Below are 16,539 nucleotides of genomic sequence, written 5' to 3'. Positions count from 1 at the left end.
TCTCATGCAAGATTTGTGATATCTCTAAACTAGAAAATGATTTGTTACACATCCTACAATGTGGATGAACCTTGAACACATCATGCTCAATGAAACAAGCCAGACACAAATGACAACTTCTGTAGGATCCCACTCATAGGAGGTCCCCAGAGGAGTTCCATTCTACTACAGAGTAGATGGTGGGAGCCAGGGCTGGGGCAGAGGCTGGGGAGTCACTGTTTCACGGGGACAGAGTCTCAGTTTGGGGACACGAGAAAGTCTGGAAGACGGGTGGTGAGGGTGGTTGCACAACAGTGCGAATGTGCTTGATCTCACTGAGCTGTGCACTTAAAACGGTGAAAATTAGGGGCGCCTGGGTGGCTCGGTCAGTTAAGCGTCCGACTTCGCTCAGGTCACGATCTCACGGTCCGTGAGTTCGAGCCCCGCGTCGGGCTCTGTGCTGACCGCTCAGAGCCTGGAGCCTGTTTCAGAGTCTGTGTCTCCCTCTCTCTCTGCCCCTCCCCTGTTCATGCTCTGTCTCTCTCTGTCTCAAAAATAAATAAACGTTAAAAAAAAAATTAAAAAAAAAATAAAATGGTGAAAATTATAAATTTTATGTTTTATATACATGTATATATGTATATATATATATATATATATATATATATATATGTTTTACCACAGTAAGAAAAATAATGGTAAATATTATCAAATAAAAGTATCTGACTCCTAGTTCTTTAAAATGGTTAAAATTGTCATTTAACGTTACATAGATAACGTTAACGTGTTTTTATCAGAAATTCAGATACGATGGGGTGTCCTGTATTTTGTAACTGCAAAGTCACAAAAGGGACAAATGTGGAAGTCAAACAGGGAATGAGGAAGACGGTGCAGAGGGGCCTGAATTAGGTCCCGCTGGAGAGACTGAAGCCCAGAGAGGGGTATGATTTGCCTGACGTCATACCTCAAGTCGAAGGACTCAGATGCCACTTCTCTGGGGCCCTGCCTCCAAAGCCCTCCTGATTCGGTGCCCACTTTTCCCCCAGACCTTGAACCAGCGCAGAAAACCAGACTTCCGGCCCAGAATTCATTGAGCTACACGGAGCGGCTGGGAAACGATCAGGCTCTGATGAGAGCTGGGGCTGGGGTTCTCCCAGAAGGTGGGGGAGGGCCCCCCAAAGTGGCGGGCAGAGGCAGGAGAGGAAAACGGCCCCTCTAATCAGCAGGTGGCCTGAGCACCTACTGTGTGCTACAGACCTGGCCTCCAGTTTACCAGGGGACTGTCATTAGGAAATATTTACCGCACACTTAGCCAAGTACAATAATAAGTCACATTTAGGGGCACAGGGCTGGCTGAGTTGATCTCGGGGTCACGGATTCAAGCTCCACGTTGGGTGTAGAGATTACTTAACAATAAAATCTTGGGGCGCCTGGGTGGCTCAGTCGGTTGAGCATCCGACTTCGACTCAGGTCATGATCTCACGGTTTGTGAGTTCGAGCCCCGCGTTGGGCTCTCTGCTGTCAGCCCAGAGCCGGCTTCAGATCCTCTGTCCCCCCCGCCTCTCTCTCTGCCCCTCCCCTGCTCGTGCACTTTCTCTCAAAAATAAATAAATATTTAAAAAATAATAAAATCTGTTTTTAAAAAATCGGTAACGTTTATAGAGCAGCCAATATGTTCCAGGCCACATTATTATTATTATTATTTTTTCAAGTAACCTCTACCCCCAATGTGGGGCTCAAACTCATGACCTTAAGTTAGAGAGTCACATGATCCACCAACTGAGCCAGCCAGGTGCCCCCAGGTCACCTTATGTAGTAGGTTATTAACATTTCATTTCTAGATCAGTTATTTGTCATCCCTGCTTTCCAGATGGGGAAACTGAGGCAGAAGGGTAACACTGGGGTTTGGACGCCCCCCCCCGCCCCCCGCCACAGAGTGTTGGATTCCACTTACCTAAGAACATTTCCCTGCCTGAGCTGTAATAGTAACATATTCGTCTCTTATAGGTTTTTTTTTTGTTGTTGTTTTTAAATGTTTACTTATTTATTTTTAAGTTTATTTATTTAATTAAAAAAAATTTTTTAACATTTATTTATCTTTTGAGAGACAGAGCATGAGCAGGGGAGGTGCAGAGAGAGGGAGACACAGAATCAGAAGCAGGCTCCAGGCTCCGGGCTGTCAGCACAGAGCCAGATGCGGGGCTTGAACTCACGAACCATGAGATCATGACCGAAGCCAGTCAGCCGCTTAACTGACTGAGCCACGCAGACACCCTAAATGTTTACTTATTTATTTTGAGAGGAGGCAGAGGGGCAGAGAGACAGGAAGAGAGAATCCCCAGCAGGCTCCGAGCTGTCAGCACAGAGCCCCACGCCGGCCTCGAACTCACAGACCGTGAGATCATGCCCTGAGCTGAAATCAAATTGGACGTTCAACCAACTGAACCACCCAGGCGCCTCATAACGTATTCATCTATTATGGGCTTGCTCAGTGCCAGGCAAGTTTCAGTCCTCCTAGACCAGCCTCCTGCACTCTCATGTGGGGGTGTGGGGGTGCAGAATTTCCCCCCTCAAGATCTATGCATCAGAATGTACATCTAAAGAAGCTCTCCATGGACCTGGAGTGTGCATTACAATTTGAGAAGCACCTCAGTGAAGTGTCGTTAGATCTGCTGGTCCTGGATTCGAATCCTCCCTCTGAAAGCTGTGGTGCTATGGACAAGCGTGTTTGGAACTTTGTAAACTCCTCTATAAATTGGGGAGAAATAGCAGGACTTATTTCTTTGGGTTATATGGCCTAGGGGTTGCTTTTGCTACCTATTTACGTAACAAATTACCGCCAACTTAGTGACTTAAAACAATGCAAGTCTATTGTTACCATTTTGGCGGGAAAAGTCCAAGATGAGACCCACCGAGATACAATCCTTCTGTTGGCTGAATTGTACTACTTTTGGAGGTTCTGGGGGGGAATCCATCTCCTTGCCTTTCCCAGCTTTCTGGAAGCTTCCTGCGTTCCTTGGGTCAGGCCTCCTTCCTCCATCTGAAGACGTTTTTCCAAAGAAAACATACAGACGGCCAACAGGTACGTGAAAAGGTGATCAACTCATCGTTAGGAAAATGCCAATAACACCCATAAACTATCACCTGACACCTGTTAAAATGGCTACGATTTTTTATTTTTATCTTTTGAGAGAGAGAGAGAGAGCTCAAGCCGGGGAGAGGGGCAGAGGGAATGAGATAATCTTAAGCGGGCTCCATGCCCAGCATGCACAGAGTCCCACATGGGGCTCAGTCCTACAATCCTGTTGCAGCACGATTTACAATAGCCAAGATATGGAAACAACCCAAGTGGCCACGATGGATGAACGGATAAAGAAAATGTGGTATGGACATACAATGGAATATTAGCCCCCCCCCCCAAAAAAGAACGAAATCTTGCCATTTGTGACAGCATAGATGGACAGCAAGGGCATCAAGTGAAATAAGTCAGAGAAAAGCAAATACAGTATGATCTCTCTCGTATGTGGGATCTACACAAACAAAAGTACAAGCGAAAAGAGCCCCACCAAAGTCACAGACAAGGAGAACTGGTTGGTGCTTGCCAAAGGCAGGGGGGTGGGAGAAATGGATGAAAAAGGTCAAAAGATAAAACAAAGCCCAAATGGACCATAACTACCACGCCACTATCACTCCTATGAAAAGTCCAGAAGTGGGGCGCCTGGGTGGCTCAGTGGGTTAAGGGTCCAACTTCGGCTCAGGTTATGATCTCATGGTTCGTGAGTTCGAGCCCCGCGATGGGCTCAGTGCTGACAGCTCAGAGCCTGGAGCCTGCTTGGGATTCGGTATCTCCCTCTCTCTCTTTGCCTCTCCCCCGCTGGGCTCTCCCTCTCAAAAATCAAATAAACGAAAAAAGGTCAACAACAGCCCCTTTCTATCATCTACCGCCCAGACACATTCACATTTCCCTGGTGGTCCGAAAAATGTCCCTTTCTTGCACCCGACCCCCTTAGTTGATGTTGCAAACTGTCCACTTTTTCTCTCCAGCACGTTAACATCGTCCCCTCGGCCGTAAACTTTATTTATCATGTTGTCTGTCTTCCCTCCCCAACCCCATGGAAAACATCATGAGGTCTGCGAGGTCAAGGATTTCCTTGTTTTCTTCCTTGCTGGTACAGAGCCGACTCCCAAAAAACCAACAAAACGGAGTAGATCATCTTAAAGCGCTCCATTTATTGAATGATTTCTAACGGCATCGTTACCCTTATAATCCTCCAACGACGTGGACGTGGGTGCTGTTCTTATCCCCAGCGCGTAGGAAGTTAAAGGAAGGTTGGTTTGGGTTGCACCGGATTCTCCCCCTAAACACTGCGCAGGCCCTCAGGATGACGTCAGAGCTCCGTAACCCAGGCCCCTAGGGGATGCGCCACCGTGGGTCCCCAGGCCCCGGCTCAGGCGCCCCTTCCCACGTCCCCCACCACGTGCGCCTGACCACCGGTGCCGGACGCGGGGCTGGCTCGTTACGGTCCTGCACGGCCCCCACCCTGCACTGCATGCGGGAGCCAGGGAAGGTTTTCGGTCCGGGGAAAGGTCAGGGCCAGCGCTGTCTCCGTGGGCTCTGCGGGCTTCTCCCGCCCTCTCCGGTCACCCCTCTGGGGAACGAGGTGCAGGGCGCGCGGGCACAGCCACCCGCTGGAAGCGAGCTCGTCGCCCCTGGCAACTGAGGCCCGACTAACCACCGAGACGCGGCCGACGGTGCAGAGCGGCCGCCGTGGGCCAGCGAGGCGCGGAGAGCTAGAGAGGCGCACCGGGCCGATTGTCACGTGGGCGCCGGCGCGAAGGTGGGACTTCCGGCAGCGAGGTATTTTCTTTCCGGTTGTTGGCTCCTGCCGGCCCCACCCCGACTGGGCCCTGCGCCCCCCCCGCCCCCCGCGGCCCCCTGCCGCCGGGCCCGCCGCCACCATGAAGAAATTCTTCCAGGAGATCAAGGCTGACATCAAGTTCAAGAGTGCGGGGCCTGGTCAGAAGCTCACGGAGTCCGTGGGGTGCGTGACCGGCGCTGGGGCTTGAGATCCGGGGAGCAGGGGCGGGGAGGGGCGTCCGAGGCTGGGGAGAGACCTCTGGGGGCGGGGCACGGGGGGCGAGGGTGGGAGTAAGGGGGAGGGGTGGCCTCCGGGGGCGGGGCACGGGGGGCAAGGGTGGGAGTAAGGGGGAGGGGTGGCCTCCGGGGGCGGGGCACGGGGGAGAGAGGCCCGAGGGGGAGGGGCTGGAGGCGGGGGCTAGGGGGGCGGGGTTGCAAGCAGCTGGGGGTCCGCGGAGAAACCGTAGGAGAGTAGGCGGGCGGAGAAGGGGCCCCCAAGAGGCGTCATCCAGTTTTGGGGGGGGGGGTCTCTGTGTACAGAGATTGGACACAGAGCCTGGAGAGTCAAGTACAGCTGGGGCCGGGGAGAGGGGAGAGGCTTCGCGTCCGTGGCCGTCGGGGTCTGGGCCCTGGCTCTGGAGCGCGAGGGAGGACCGGGTCAGAGAGTTTAAGTCCAGGGAGCCTGAGGCGGGGTTGGAAGAGGTCTCAGAGGGTCGGGGGAGCGGGGGTTGAATTGACTGAGGAAGGTCTGGGAGGGAAGAGGAGGGGAGTGGGTGGAGGTGAGCTGGAGACATCTGTGACAGGGAGGAGATGGGGGCCTTGTGGGTGACGGTTGAAGCCGAAGGCAGGTCCTGAGAGAGACGTGGGAGGAGAGGGGAGAAGAGGGAGGTCCGGCAGGGCGCACGTCCAGGCCTCTGTGGCTTGTCCGGGGAGGGCCTGGGGAAGAGAAGGACGCGGGGGCGAGACTGGAGACCCAGTGGGGGAGGTGTGTGACAGTGAGGGCTCTGGTGGGCCGGGGGTGGATTGAGCAAAGGAAGTGCAGAGGGGGTGGGGCCCCTGAGGAATAATGGAAGGGATTGTGAAGAGGTGGGGCCCGGAGTGGTAGGGGGGGAGAGGCAGGGAGGCGCCAGGGAGGACAGGGTAGCAGGGGTGGGTGAGGGAGAGTGGGTGCATGACATCAGTGCATCTGTCGCGGGAATGGGGGCTCCCGGGACTGGCCGAAGGAGGCCCACGAGGGCCTGGTTCATGAGTCAAGGAGGGAAGCCCGGTGGACAAGATCAGGTCCCGGGAGCCTGAGCGGGGAGAGGAGGGCAGCCTGGGAGAGGGCCAGACAAGGGGGTCCATTCATTTGTTGAACAAGTATTGGGGGTTGGTGCAGCAGCGGGGACTGAGCGTGACAGGAAAGACGCAGGGGCCGTGTGGGGGATGGCTGTGGGAGATGAGAACCCGGGAGGAGAGAAGAGGGGAGCAGTGTGGAGATCCAGACTTCTGTGACGCGCGTGGGGCAAGACGAGGCTCGGGGTGTGTGACAAGCGCTGTCACCATGCGGCTCAGAGAAGGTTCCTGCTGTCTCAGGGCTCTCATCTTCTAGTGGGGAGAGATGGACAGCTAAACCGGGACACGGGTGGTGACAGAGCAGTCGGTACTCAGGGCCACGAAGAAAAATAAGCAGGGGCAGGAGATAGCAACAGCTGGGGGCCCTTAGGTGGTCTGGGAACACCTCTCTGAGAAGGAGACATTCGAGCTGAGCTGGATGAGGTGAGGTGCAGCCAAGTGGAAATTGCCTCCCCCCGCCCCCCTCCCCACCACACACACACAGACCCTGAAGCCGCCCCAGCTGCCCCCAGACTTCCTTCCTCACCCCCGCCCCCCATCTGCAGACTGAACAGTTCAGCCAGAAAGTGCAAAGGCCCTGTGGTGGGAGCCACTTGGGCCTGCGGGAGCAGCAGTAGGAAACCAGTGTAGATAGGGAGGCGTGAAGGAGGGGAGCGGGCGGGTTGTGAAGGGCCTGCAGGCCCAAGGGGGCTTCAGGATTGTGTTGTGCGTGGGGCCGAAGGGCTTGGTGCAGAGGAGTGACGAGCTCCGGCTTAGGTTTTAGAACGGTCCCCGTGGCTGCCCAGCGGGGCCTCGAAGAGGGCAGGCGAGGCGTCTTGAAAACCGTGTTTTTGTAGAACTAAGTAATCACAGGGGGCTGGTGTGTGGCCACGTGGGGGGAGAGGAAACCCAGCCCCCGCCACGTGGCCTGGCACGTGGCCGGGCACACGGTCGGTGCTCCCTAAGTGAAGCCGTGCCACCTGGCTGTCGTAGGCTGGAAGGAAAGGGATCGAGGAGGGGAGGGACACCTTTGAGTCTCACCGGTTCCTGAAGGCGAAAGGTGCCCTCTCACGTGCATCCGTGGCGGCCGGTGGGGGCGGGCCTCTGTCCCCGCCCTCCCCCCCCCCCCCCCCCCTTAGCTGCCTTGACCCCAAGGCCCAGGCCGCTGCGGGACTCGCCCCAAGGGGTGGAACTGGAGGCGGAACTGCCGTCTGTCTCCAGGGGCCTTTCTTTCTGCGTTAGAACCATCTCGTGGCTGCGGGTGGTCCCTGGGAGAGAGGGACGTTTCTGTCCGATGGGGCAGAAGTGGGAGAGGGACAGAGGCTCTTGCGCCTGAGCCCGTGTCACCCCGCCTTCCCTCTGTCTCTTCCCAGGGAGAGGGCCCCCAGAGGGAAACCCAACCAGCCCGCGCTCCAGCAGCCCCGCCAGGGACCCACTGATGAGGCCCAGATGGCAGCCGCGGCAGCCCTGGCCCGGCTTGAACAGAAGCAGCCCAGGGCCCGGGGCCCCACGTCGCAGGAGTCCATCCGGAACCAGGGTGAGCTGTGGCCGCCTTCCGGTGCGGCGTGGGGACGTGAAGCAAGGTCTCACGCGAAATCTCACTTGTGAGAGTGGGGGTGCAGGGTGGAAGGCACCGGGGCGCTGGGGTCTGAGAGGCCGAGGAGGGGAGACGGGAGCGGAGCCGGGGCCGTCGTCGGGCCGTCAGGTGAAACCTAGGGGCGTGGAGAGGTGGCTCAGGCAGGGGGGCCTGACCGGGGGAAGGACTAGAACTTGACCCCCTTGGGATGTGCGGGGGCGGGGGTGGAGTGTGCCTGGGGCCAGGGCAGGGCCCCCAACTGACCCGTCTCTGCCCTCTCTCCAGTGAGAAAGGAACTTCGAGCCGAAGCCACTGTCAGCGGGAGCCCAGAGGCCCCAGGGACCAACAGGGTAAGCACATCCACGGGGCAGCAGGACACCTGAGGGCCATCCTGGGGCAGGGAGCGGGTTCTGTCCCTCATTGGTCAAATCGGCGAGCCTTGGGCAGTAGGCACGTGGGTGCCGGGGCGGATAGAGGTCACGTCTGGCCTTGGGCAAAAGGAAGCTTGTGAGGCACGCCAGAACAGTGGAGGCAGGTTGTGGTTGAAGGTGGTGTTGACTGGGACCTTCGCACTCAGCTCCTGCCCTCTGCTGCTTGCCCGGGAGGTGGGGGGGCCCTTCAGAGACTGGTGTAATCAGGGAGGCCTTGCTGGGGGAGGTGGGCTTTGAAGGAGAACCTGGCAGAAAGGGTGTTCTGAGCAGCTTGACCTTTGAGGTCACACTGAGGGTTTTTTGTGTTTTGTTTTTAACGTTTATTTTTGAGAGAGAAAGAGAGAGAGAGAGCGAGCTTGAGCAGGGGAGGAGCAGAGAGAAGCAGAGACATAGAATCAGAAGCAGGTTTCAGGCTTTGAGCTGGCAGCACAGGGCCCGATGTGGGGCTCGAACTCACAAATTGTGAAATCATGACCTGAGCTGAAGTCAGAAGCTTAACCGACTGAGCCCCCCAGTCGCCCCTGTTGAGTGATTTTTTTTTAAGTATTTTTTTAATGTTGATTTATTAAAGACAGTTTTTTTAACGTTTATTTATTTTTGAGAGGGAGACAGAGACAGCGCAGGGGAGGGGCAGAGAGAAAGGGAGACAGAGAACCGGAAGCAGGCTCCAGGCTCCCAGCTGTCAGCACAGAGCCCGACGCGGGGCTCGAACCCACAAGGGTAAGATCGTGACCTGAGCCGAGGTCGGACGCTTAACAGACGGCGCCGCCCCAAGGTCTCACTGAGTCTTAAGGACCGAAGCGGCCCTAGACGACGCCTAGGAATCGAGGTCCAGAGGGAGGTCTGGACTCATCTGGGCCGCCGTGACTCCCGAGCCCTCCACCAAAGGCCCTTCGTCACCAGGGAAACGGGAACAGCCAGAGCCGTTGATGGAGCGTTTGCTCCGTGTCCGAAGCGGCTTCACACTTTCTGTCCCTTTCTCGTTGGGGTGCGGCGGCCCTGCAGAGCCATTTACGGGGCAGAAGGGGCCCAGTCACTGGGCCAAGGTGTCCCACGGCTAAAGAAGCAAAGGGGGGAAGCGTCGGGACCGGGGCCGTGCGGCTGCCGGGGCCATGCTGTCAGCGGCTCGGGCCGGCCTCTGTCCGCAGTCCGGCGTCAGCCGCCTTCGCCCCGTCCCCCCAGGTGCCTGAGCCCAGAGAGGAGGGCTCGACCCACCTGGCAGTGCCCGCGGTGTGCTTCACCTGCCCGCTCACGGGGGCCACGCTCAGGAAGGACCAGCGGGATGCGCACATCAAAGAGGCCATTCTCTCGGTGAGTGGCAGCCCCGTGTCCCCCCTCCACCGCCCTGCCACCTAGAGGTCCCGGCGCCAGAGCCGGGAGAGCTGGGTGGCACGGACCCTCGGTATCGTCTGCGCCTGCCTGTATCGCGTTTGCTTCCGTCTCTCTTCAAAGGCAGGCTTTCCGTGGGGTCCGGAGCTCAGGATACAGACGGGTGGGTAGAGAAAAGCCCCCGCTCGGCCACCCTTCCTGGAGGCGGCCCCTGTAAGGCGTGCAGGCCCCCTTCCGGGGAGAGATCGGTCGCAGGTGCACGCAAACTGCCGAACCCCCGCATCCCCCGCCCCCGGGGCTCGGGTTTCCCGATCCCGTTAGAACAGGTTGTCGCAAAGCGGGCGGCCTCGTTTATTGTCTCACAGTCCCTGGGAGTCAGAAGGGTGACGTGGGTCTGGCTGCCCCGACTCAAGGCGGCGGCCGGGCCGACTTCCTTCTGGGCGCTCTAGGGGGGCGCGCGCGTCCGGGCCTTTTCCTGCTTCCAGGCTTGTCTGTGTTCCGTGGCCGTGGCGCCTTGCTCAGGCTGTCCCCTCTCTTGTCTCTTCCCCGTAAAGGGACCTTGAGGTTGCGTTTGGCCCTCGGGGATCATCCAGGCTCCTGTCGCTATTTTAAGGCCCACTGATCAGCAGCCTTAATTCCGTGAGCCTCCCTAATGCCTTCGCACCGTGCAGCCAGCCGTTAACAGTTTCGCCCCGTTCGCGCGGTCGTCCCTTTCTGGCTTGTTCTGAAGCATTTGGGAGAAAGTTCTGCGTTCTTGTTAGCCAGCCTTACCGTATGCCCTGCTCCGTAACTGTCCGACCGGCTCCTTGCCGATGAGCATGTCGGAAGCTCCCCGTCCTTCCCTAGTGACAGCAGTCACGTGGTGGAAAGCCTTGGCTGTGGCTGCTCTGAGCCGTGGGCTCGGTGCGGGCGCGGAAGCGGGACGTGCGTGCGGGGTGTGGACGGCGGTGGCCGAGGAACCCGCGTAGGCGCCGTCCCGACTCACACTGCACCGGCAGCGTCGGGGAAGGTGCCCACGTCACCGGCCCCACACCGTCACTGTGGGCGCACAGACCCTTCGTCTTCTGCCGGAAGTGACAGTGGAGAACATCTCGGGACGGTTTCCGTGTGCGTTTCCCTCAGTTTGGCCCGGACTGGCCGTATTTTCCTGTGAGAATGCGCCCTTGGCCCGGTTTTGTGTCGTGTAGTTGGACTTTTTCTCGATTTCTAGGCTTTTTTTTTTTTTTTAGTGTTTATTTATTTGAGAGGGAACGAGCACGAGCGTGCATGTGCGAGCAGGGGAGCAGCAGAAAGAGAGGGAGGGAGAGAATCCCAAGCAGGCTCCACACTGTCCGCGCAGAGTCCGACTCGGGGGCTCGATCTCGCCAACCCTGAGATCACGACCTGAGCCGAAATCGAGTTGGACGCTCAACCGACTGAGCCCCCCAGGCACCCCGATTCACGGGCACCCTTCGCCTGTTAGGGAAGTTGGTCTTTTGCCTATAACATGCAGCGTAAATATTTTCCCCTCGGTTTGCACTTTCCGGTTGTGCTCGTGGTCACCTTGCTGTGTAGAAGTTTTCGATCTCTGGTTAAATGTGTCGGTCCTGCGACTTCTGGCTCTTGTGGCACGCTCGGAAAGGCCTTCCCCACTTGGCTAGTGCTTTTCTGTTTTGCTTTTTGTTGTTTTTTTAATTTTTTAAATGTTTCTTTACTTTTGATAGAGACAGAGCACCAGTGGGGAAAGGGGCAGAGAGAGATGGAGACAGAATCCGAAGCAGGCTCCATCCAGGCTCCGAGCTGTCAGCACAGAGCCGGACGCGGGGCTCGAACCCACGAACCGTGGGATCATGACCTGAACCGAAGTCGGAGGCTCAACCCACTGAGCCACCCAGGCGCCCTGCTTTCTGTTGTTTGTTTTAACGTTTGAAGCTTTGATCCGACTAGAGGTGCCTTGGGTGGCTCAGTTGGTCGAGGGCCTGACTTTCGGTATCAGTTCAGGTCAGGATCTCGTGGTTTGTGGGTTCGAGACCTGCACTGGGCTCTGCACTGACAGTGTGGAGCCTGCTTGGGATTCTGTCTCTCTCCCTCCCTCCTTCTCTCCCTCCCTCCCTCTCTCTGCCCCAGCCCCACTCACATGGGCTCTCTCTCAAAATAAAAATTTGAAAACCCCCCCCCAAAGACTCTGATCTGACTAGAAGCTATTGCCCTGCGGAGTATGAGGCATACGGACCACTCTTTGTTCCCTGACACCTACCCCGTGTTGCCCCCCGCACGCACACCCCCTTTTTTACTTAAGACGCCTTTTTGGTCATAGCTGTGGCACATGTCTCTGTCACCAAGCGAATTCCCGTATGGGTTTCCCTGGGGGTTTGTGATGGTCCCGAGGAGGCTGGGCCGGTCACACAAGCCTGGGAACTTCCCCTCCTGCTTTCTCGGTCTTTCTGTGTCCCTGCCCTCTTCCCTCCCACGGGCAGAGTTGTCAGATGGGTGGACCCCCGGAGGCATAATCTGGGCTGTGACGCCCCTCTTCCCTCGAGGCGAGGGCAGGGCTGAGGCTCAGGATGGGGCCACCGAAGGGCTTTCTCCTCCTTTCTTGGCTGGGAGCGTCCAGTTGAGTTTGCTTCAGTGGAACGTTCCTGGCCTGCTGTCACCTGTTGTCACCTGAGTCGAGAGGCCAGCTGCTGGGGGAGGGAGAGGTGCCTGCGGGCCTCCAACCCCCAGGTGAGCGCTTCCGGTGCGTCCCCTCCCCCCCCCCCCAGCACTTCTCCACCGACCCCGTGGCTGCTTCCATCATGAAGATCCACACGTTCAACAGAGACCGGGACAGGGTGAAGCTGGGTGTGGACACCATCGCCAAGTGAGCAGCCGCAGCCCTCCCAGCTGAGTGTCCCCCGCCCCGACACCCGGGCCTCCGCCACAGCCTGCCGGGGGTGCCCGGAAGGAGCTGGGCACTGGGGCTGCGGCCAGTCCCCGCCCTGCACTCCCCCCCCACCCCGCAGGCCCTCTGGGCCTCAGTTGACCTGCCTGTAAAACGAAGGGGTTTACCAAATCAGGAGGTCCCCACCCACTGCTTTCCTCCGGGATCATTGTAGGAAGGTGGGAAGGGGGCAGGGGGCAGGGTCCCATCCCCTCCCCTCGTCTGCTCCAACAGGTCTGGGGGGGACAGGGAGCGCCAGGAAGTGCACGTTGCTCGTGAGCCCCGGCCCCCCGCCACGGGGCACCCACGGGCTTTAGTGGTCCGTTAGCCTCGCCCTGCCACAGCCCCCTGTGCGTTCGCTGGTGCCCTCGAGGGGAGGCAGGACGGGGTGGGGGTGGGGGCCGGCGACGGCCCCCTCTGGACTCACTGTTCCCACACGGCCGCGGGCCCCCCCAGGTACCTGGACAACATCTGCCTGCACCCCGAGGAAGAGAAGTACAGGAAGATCAAGCTACAGAACCGCGTGTTTCAGGTGCACACGCGGCCCCGGCGTGGGGGTGGCGGCCAGACCAGGCAGCCGCAGGGGAGCGAGGGCCCCGGGCACACGGGGCGAGCGTCGTGGTGTTTGGCCCGCTCTCCCCCTCGCCCCGGCTGTTCTGACTTGAATTTGAATCAGCGGGGAGGAGGTCGGCGCTGGCGAGATTTCTCCCGCGATCACAGACTTCTGGTTTCTGTGGAGAAATCTCGGGGTCCCGCCACCCTGGCCCGTGTTACCTGCGCCACTGGCGGGGCACCTGCTGCCTGTCTCCCGGCAGCCCCTTGCCGCCCCCGGCTTTCCACGCAGCCACCGCCCCCACCCCTGGGCCCCTCCTGTTGTCCTGTGGCTTCTCGGCCTCCTTCCTCACCTGGTCGGTGACCTCCTGGGGTCCCGTGCCCTCTGCGAGCAGCTGGGGGGGCGCCCTGCAGCCCGTGTTGAGGCGAGCGCGTTCGTGCTCAGCCCTGCGGGCAGCTTCCGCGGCTTCGCCCGTCAGGGCCTAGCGGCTGCTGCGAGGCCGGGCGGGGTGGCCAGCAGGGCCCTGGTGACCACTGGCTCCACTCCCAGGAGCGAATTAACTGCCTGGAAGGGACCCACGAGTTTTTTGAGGCCGTCGGCTTTCAGAAGGCCCTGCTTCCGGTGCCCGATCAGGGTAAGGCAGGTGGAGCAGGGCGCCGGCCGTGCTGGGAGGAGGGGCGGGAGGGCCCCTCCGGGCGGCAGGGGTGGGGTGGGGGGCTCTCCCTGCCGCAGCAGTGACCCGCGCCTGCCCCAGAGGGCCCCGAGGAGTTCTACGTGCTGAGCGAGGCCGCCCTGGCCCAGCCCCAGAGCCTGCGGAAGCACAAGGAGCAGCTGCTGGTCGCCGAGCCCGTGCGGGCCACGCTGGCCCGCCAGCGCCGCGTCTTCCAGCCCTCGCCCCTGGCCTCCCAGTTTGACCTGCCCGGGGACTTCTTCAACCTCACGGCAGAGGAGGTCAGGCGGGAACAGAGGCTCCGGTCCGAGGCCGTGGAGCGGCTGAGTGTGCTGCGGACCAAGGCCATGCGGGAGAGGGAGGAGCAGAGAGAGCGGCGCAGATACACCTACACGCTGCTGCGCGTCCGCTTCCCCGACGGCTGCCTGCTCCAGGGTGGGTGCGCCCGGGGGGGGGGGGGGGGGGGGGGGCCGGGGCTGCGGGCGACGGGGCCCGGCTGGGTGCCGCGGGACGGGAGCCCAAGGCCTCCCCGGTCTGTGCTCGTCCTGGGAGGAGGCATCACAGTCCGTCCTCCCTCCCTCGGGAGCCGGGTGGGCGCGGGCTGGGGTGGGGGCCGGGGTGCTCCCCTGAACTCCGGCCCCACCGACTGTCCCGCCCACCCAGGCACCTTCTACGCCCGGGAGCGGGTGGCCGCGCTGTATGCCTTCGTCCGGGAGGCCTTGCAGAGCGACTGGCTGCCTTTCGAGCTGCTGGCCTCGGGCGGGCAGAGGTTGTCGGAGGAGGAGAGCCCGGCCTTCGACGAGTGCGGGCTGGTGAGCGAGGGGGCTGCCCGCGGGCGGGTCTCTGGAGGTCCTGGAGGCACGAACTCCAGCGCTGGGCGGCGCGCGGCCCAGGGGTCCGGGGAGGGGGCTGGGCTCTCGGGTTCAAGTCCCACCTTCCCGCCTACGTGCCGCCCTCTAGTCCCCGGCTCTCGCCGGGTCCCTGCTGCGGGACTGGGCTGATGGCGGGGACCGTTGTCCCCTACGGGTAGCAGCCGGAGCGAGCCGGAGCGAGCGGGGTCCCGGCTCTGACGGGGGAGGTCGAGCGGGAAGACGGGAGAGTCACGTCAAGGCCTGGGCGAGGCTGAGGCTTCCGGCCCACCGCAGGTGCCCTCCGCCCTCCTGACCTTCTCGTGGGACGCAGCCCTGCTGGAGGACCTCAGGGCTGCAGGGGCGGAACCGGACTCTTCTATCCTGAAACCTGAGCTCCTGTCGACCATCGAGAAGCTCTCGTGAAATAAAAGCAGGGTTGGCTTTACCCCGCGTGGGTCTGTCTCATGCTCTCCTGCGGCCTCCACCGCTCCGCTCCCCCCCCACCCTTTCTCCCACCACCCAGGGCACCCCGCTTCTCCAGAACTGCTCGCCCTGGTCCACAGAGCCCTGCAGGCAGGGGGCACAGCGCTGGTCGGCTGCGACGGGGGCCTGGGACCGCCACCTGGAGAGGGCTCTCAGGAGGCAGCTGCCGGGCTGTCCTCCTTCCCTCCGCACTGGGTGTCAGCCGGCTACGGCCACTGTCACCTGATCGCAGAACTCGCGGCAGGAGAGTAGGCCTGTGGCACGTGCCCTGTCCCCACGTGCTGTGGTCCGGGTGGCCGCCGCTGGCCCTGACGTTGAGCCGCGGGGTGGCTGGGGAGGGCGACGGAAGAGGGAGGCGCGGAGCCTGTCGGGACTCGGTCCTGTGATTACTGAGTTACGAACCCAAATAAACGGGACGTGTGTCTAGTCTCCTGGTGGTGAATTGGAGCTGGTGCCACACAGGGTAGGGGCAGTGGCTGCGGAGCTGCCCTCGGAGGAGGCCCGGGCGTGGCTCCCAGTGGGATGGGACCAGGTAGATGGATACCTGCTGATGGCAGGCCTCCCAGGGACCCGGCGTGAGGGGGCCAGGGTCCCTCGAAGGCTCTGTTTTACTGTGGTCCTGTGCTGGGCAGGACAAGGTCCCTGCAGATGGCCCGTTCTCGGTCCCAGTCCCTGTAATCGTGACCTTATAGAGAAGAGGGGCCGTGGGTGTGATTGATGGTCCCCAGATGGGGAGCGTCCTGGCTATCCCGGTGGGCCCAGCATCACCACAGGGGTCCTCGCGTGGGAGGAGGTGAGAGACGCCAGGCCGCAGGTGTCAAAGAGGGAGGAGGGAAGAGGGGCCCGAGTCAACACCCGCACCTCTGGGAGCTGGAAGGTAGGGAAACGGCCCCCCTCCGGGATGCCCAGGAGGCACGGAGTTGTAACCCGAGGCCCACGTGAGACTTTTGACTTCCCCGAACTGTAAAAGCACGTTTGGTTTTAAGCCAAAGTGGCAGTGATTTGTTACAGCAGCCACAGGAAATGGATAAACGGGGAGGCGCTGTCCCTGGTCACACCCCAAGGTGAGATGCCCGTAACCGCTCACCTGCACTGTCCCCTCCTCTCCCGCCAGACCGGCCCAGCTCCAGCCCTTCCGAGACCCTCCCCGCCCCCGCACAGAGGCCCGTGGCAGCCGGTTCTCCGGCCACCGCCAGCTGGGTGGCGGACAGACGTGAAGCTCGGAGGCCCCGGATGGAATTCCAAAACCAAGCGTCGCCCGTAGACCCCCAGCCAGCGGACAGCCCCCGTGTGTGCCTTTGCTTCCCACCTGGGCCACCAGCTACTCTGTTCTCACACGGCAAGACCTGGGACTGTCCTCCTTGGCTCTCCCATCTTGGAAACCCAACACGACCTGTCCCCCGGGCCCCACGTCCCCTCCCTGCCCCACTGCTACTCCGAGCTGACTGCAGGTGGTTGGGTGGCCGATTAGAGCGGGTTTCAGGGGACCCGAGGGGTTTGAGGTGGTCCCGTTCACAGATGTACTACAGCTGTGCCCACCCCTCCCAGGGAGCCCCGGTCAGGGCCCGGGCCCTCACCCTGCGACGGGGGTGTTCA

General features: G+C 60.4%; 1 protein-coding gene across 2 annotated transcripts; it reads left to right on the top strand.

Annotated features, from left to right (window-relative positions):
- The first annotated feature begins 4,880 nt into the window (after nt 1-4,880).
- On the top strand, nt 4,881-14,905 carry UBXN6 (UBX domain protein 6). 2 transcript variants are annotated; one of them, XM_042928063.1, is made up of 10 exons: nt 4,881-5,021; nt 7,525-7,688; nt 8,013-8,077; nt 9,341-9,469; nt 12,229-12,326; nt 12,843-12,918; nt 13,489-13,573; nt 13,694-14,044; nt 14,273-14,421; nt 14,755-14,905. In XM_042928063.1, exons 1-10 carry the CDS (start codon nt 4,939-4,941, stop codon nt 14,881-14,883), a joined length of 1,329 nt encoding a protein of 442 aa, XP_042783997.1. In that variant the 5' UTR covers nt 4,881-4,938; the 3' UTR covers nt 14,884-14,905. The 2 variants fall into 2 exon arrangements, with proteins under 2 accessions (XP_042783997.1, XP_042783998.1); XM_042928064.1 differs by lacking the exon at nt 4,881-5,021 and adding an exon at nt 5,988-6,595.
- The last annotated feature ends 1,634 nt before the right edge of the window (nt 14,906-16,539 follow it).

Source organism: Panthera leo, chromosome A2 (assembly GCF_018350215.1).
Source record: "Panthera leo isolate Ple1 chromosome A2, P.leo_Ple1_pat1.1, whole genome shotgun sequence".
Classification (NCBI taxonomy): domain Eukaryota; kingdom Metazoa; phylum Chordata; class Mammalia; order Carnivora; family Felidae; genus Panthera; species Panthera leo.
This window is presented reverse-complemented; position numbering and strand designations above follow the sequence as displayed.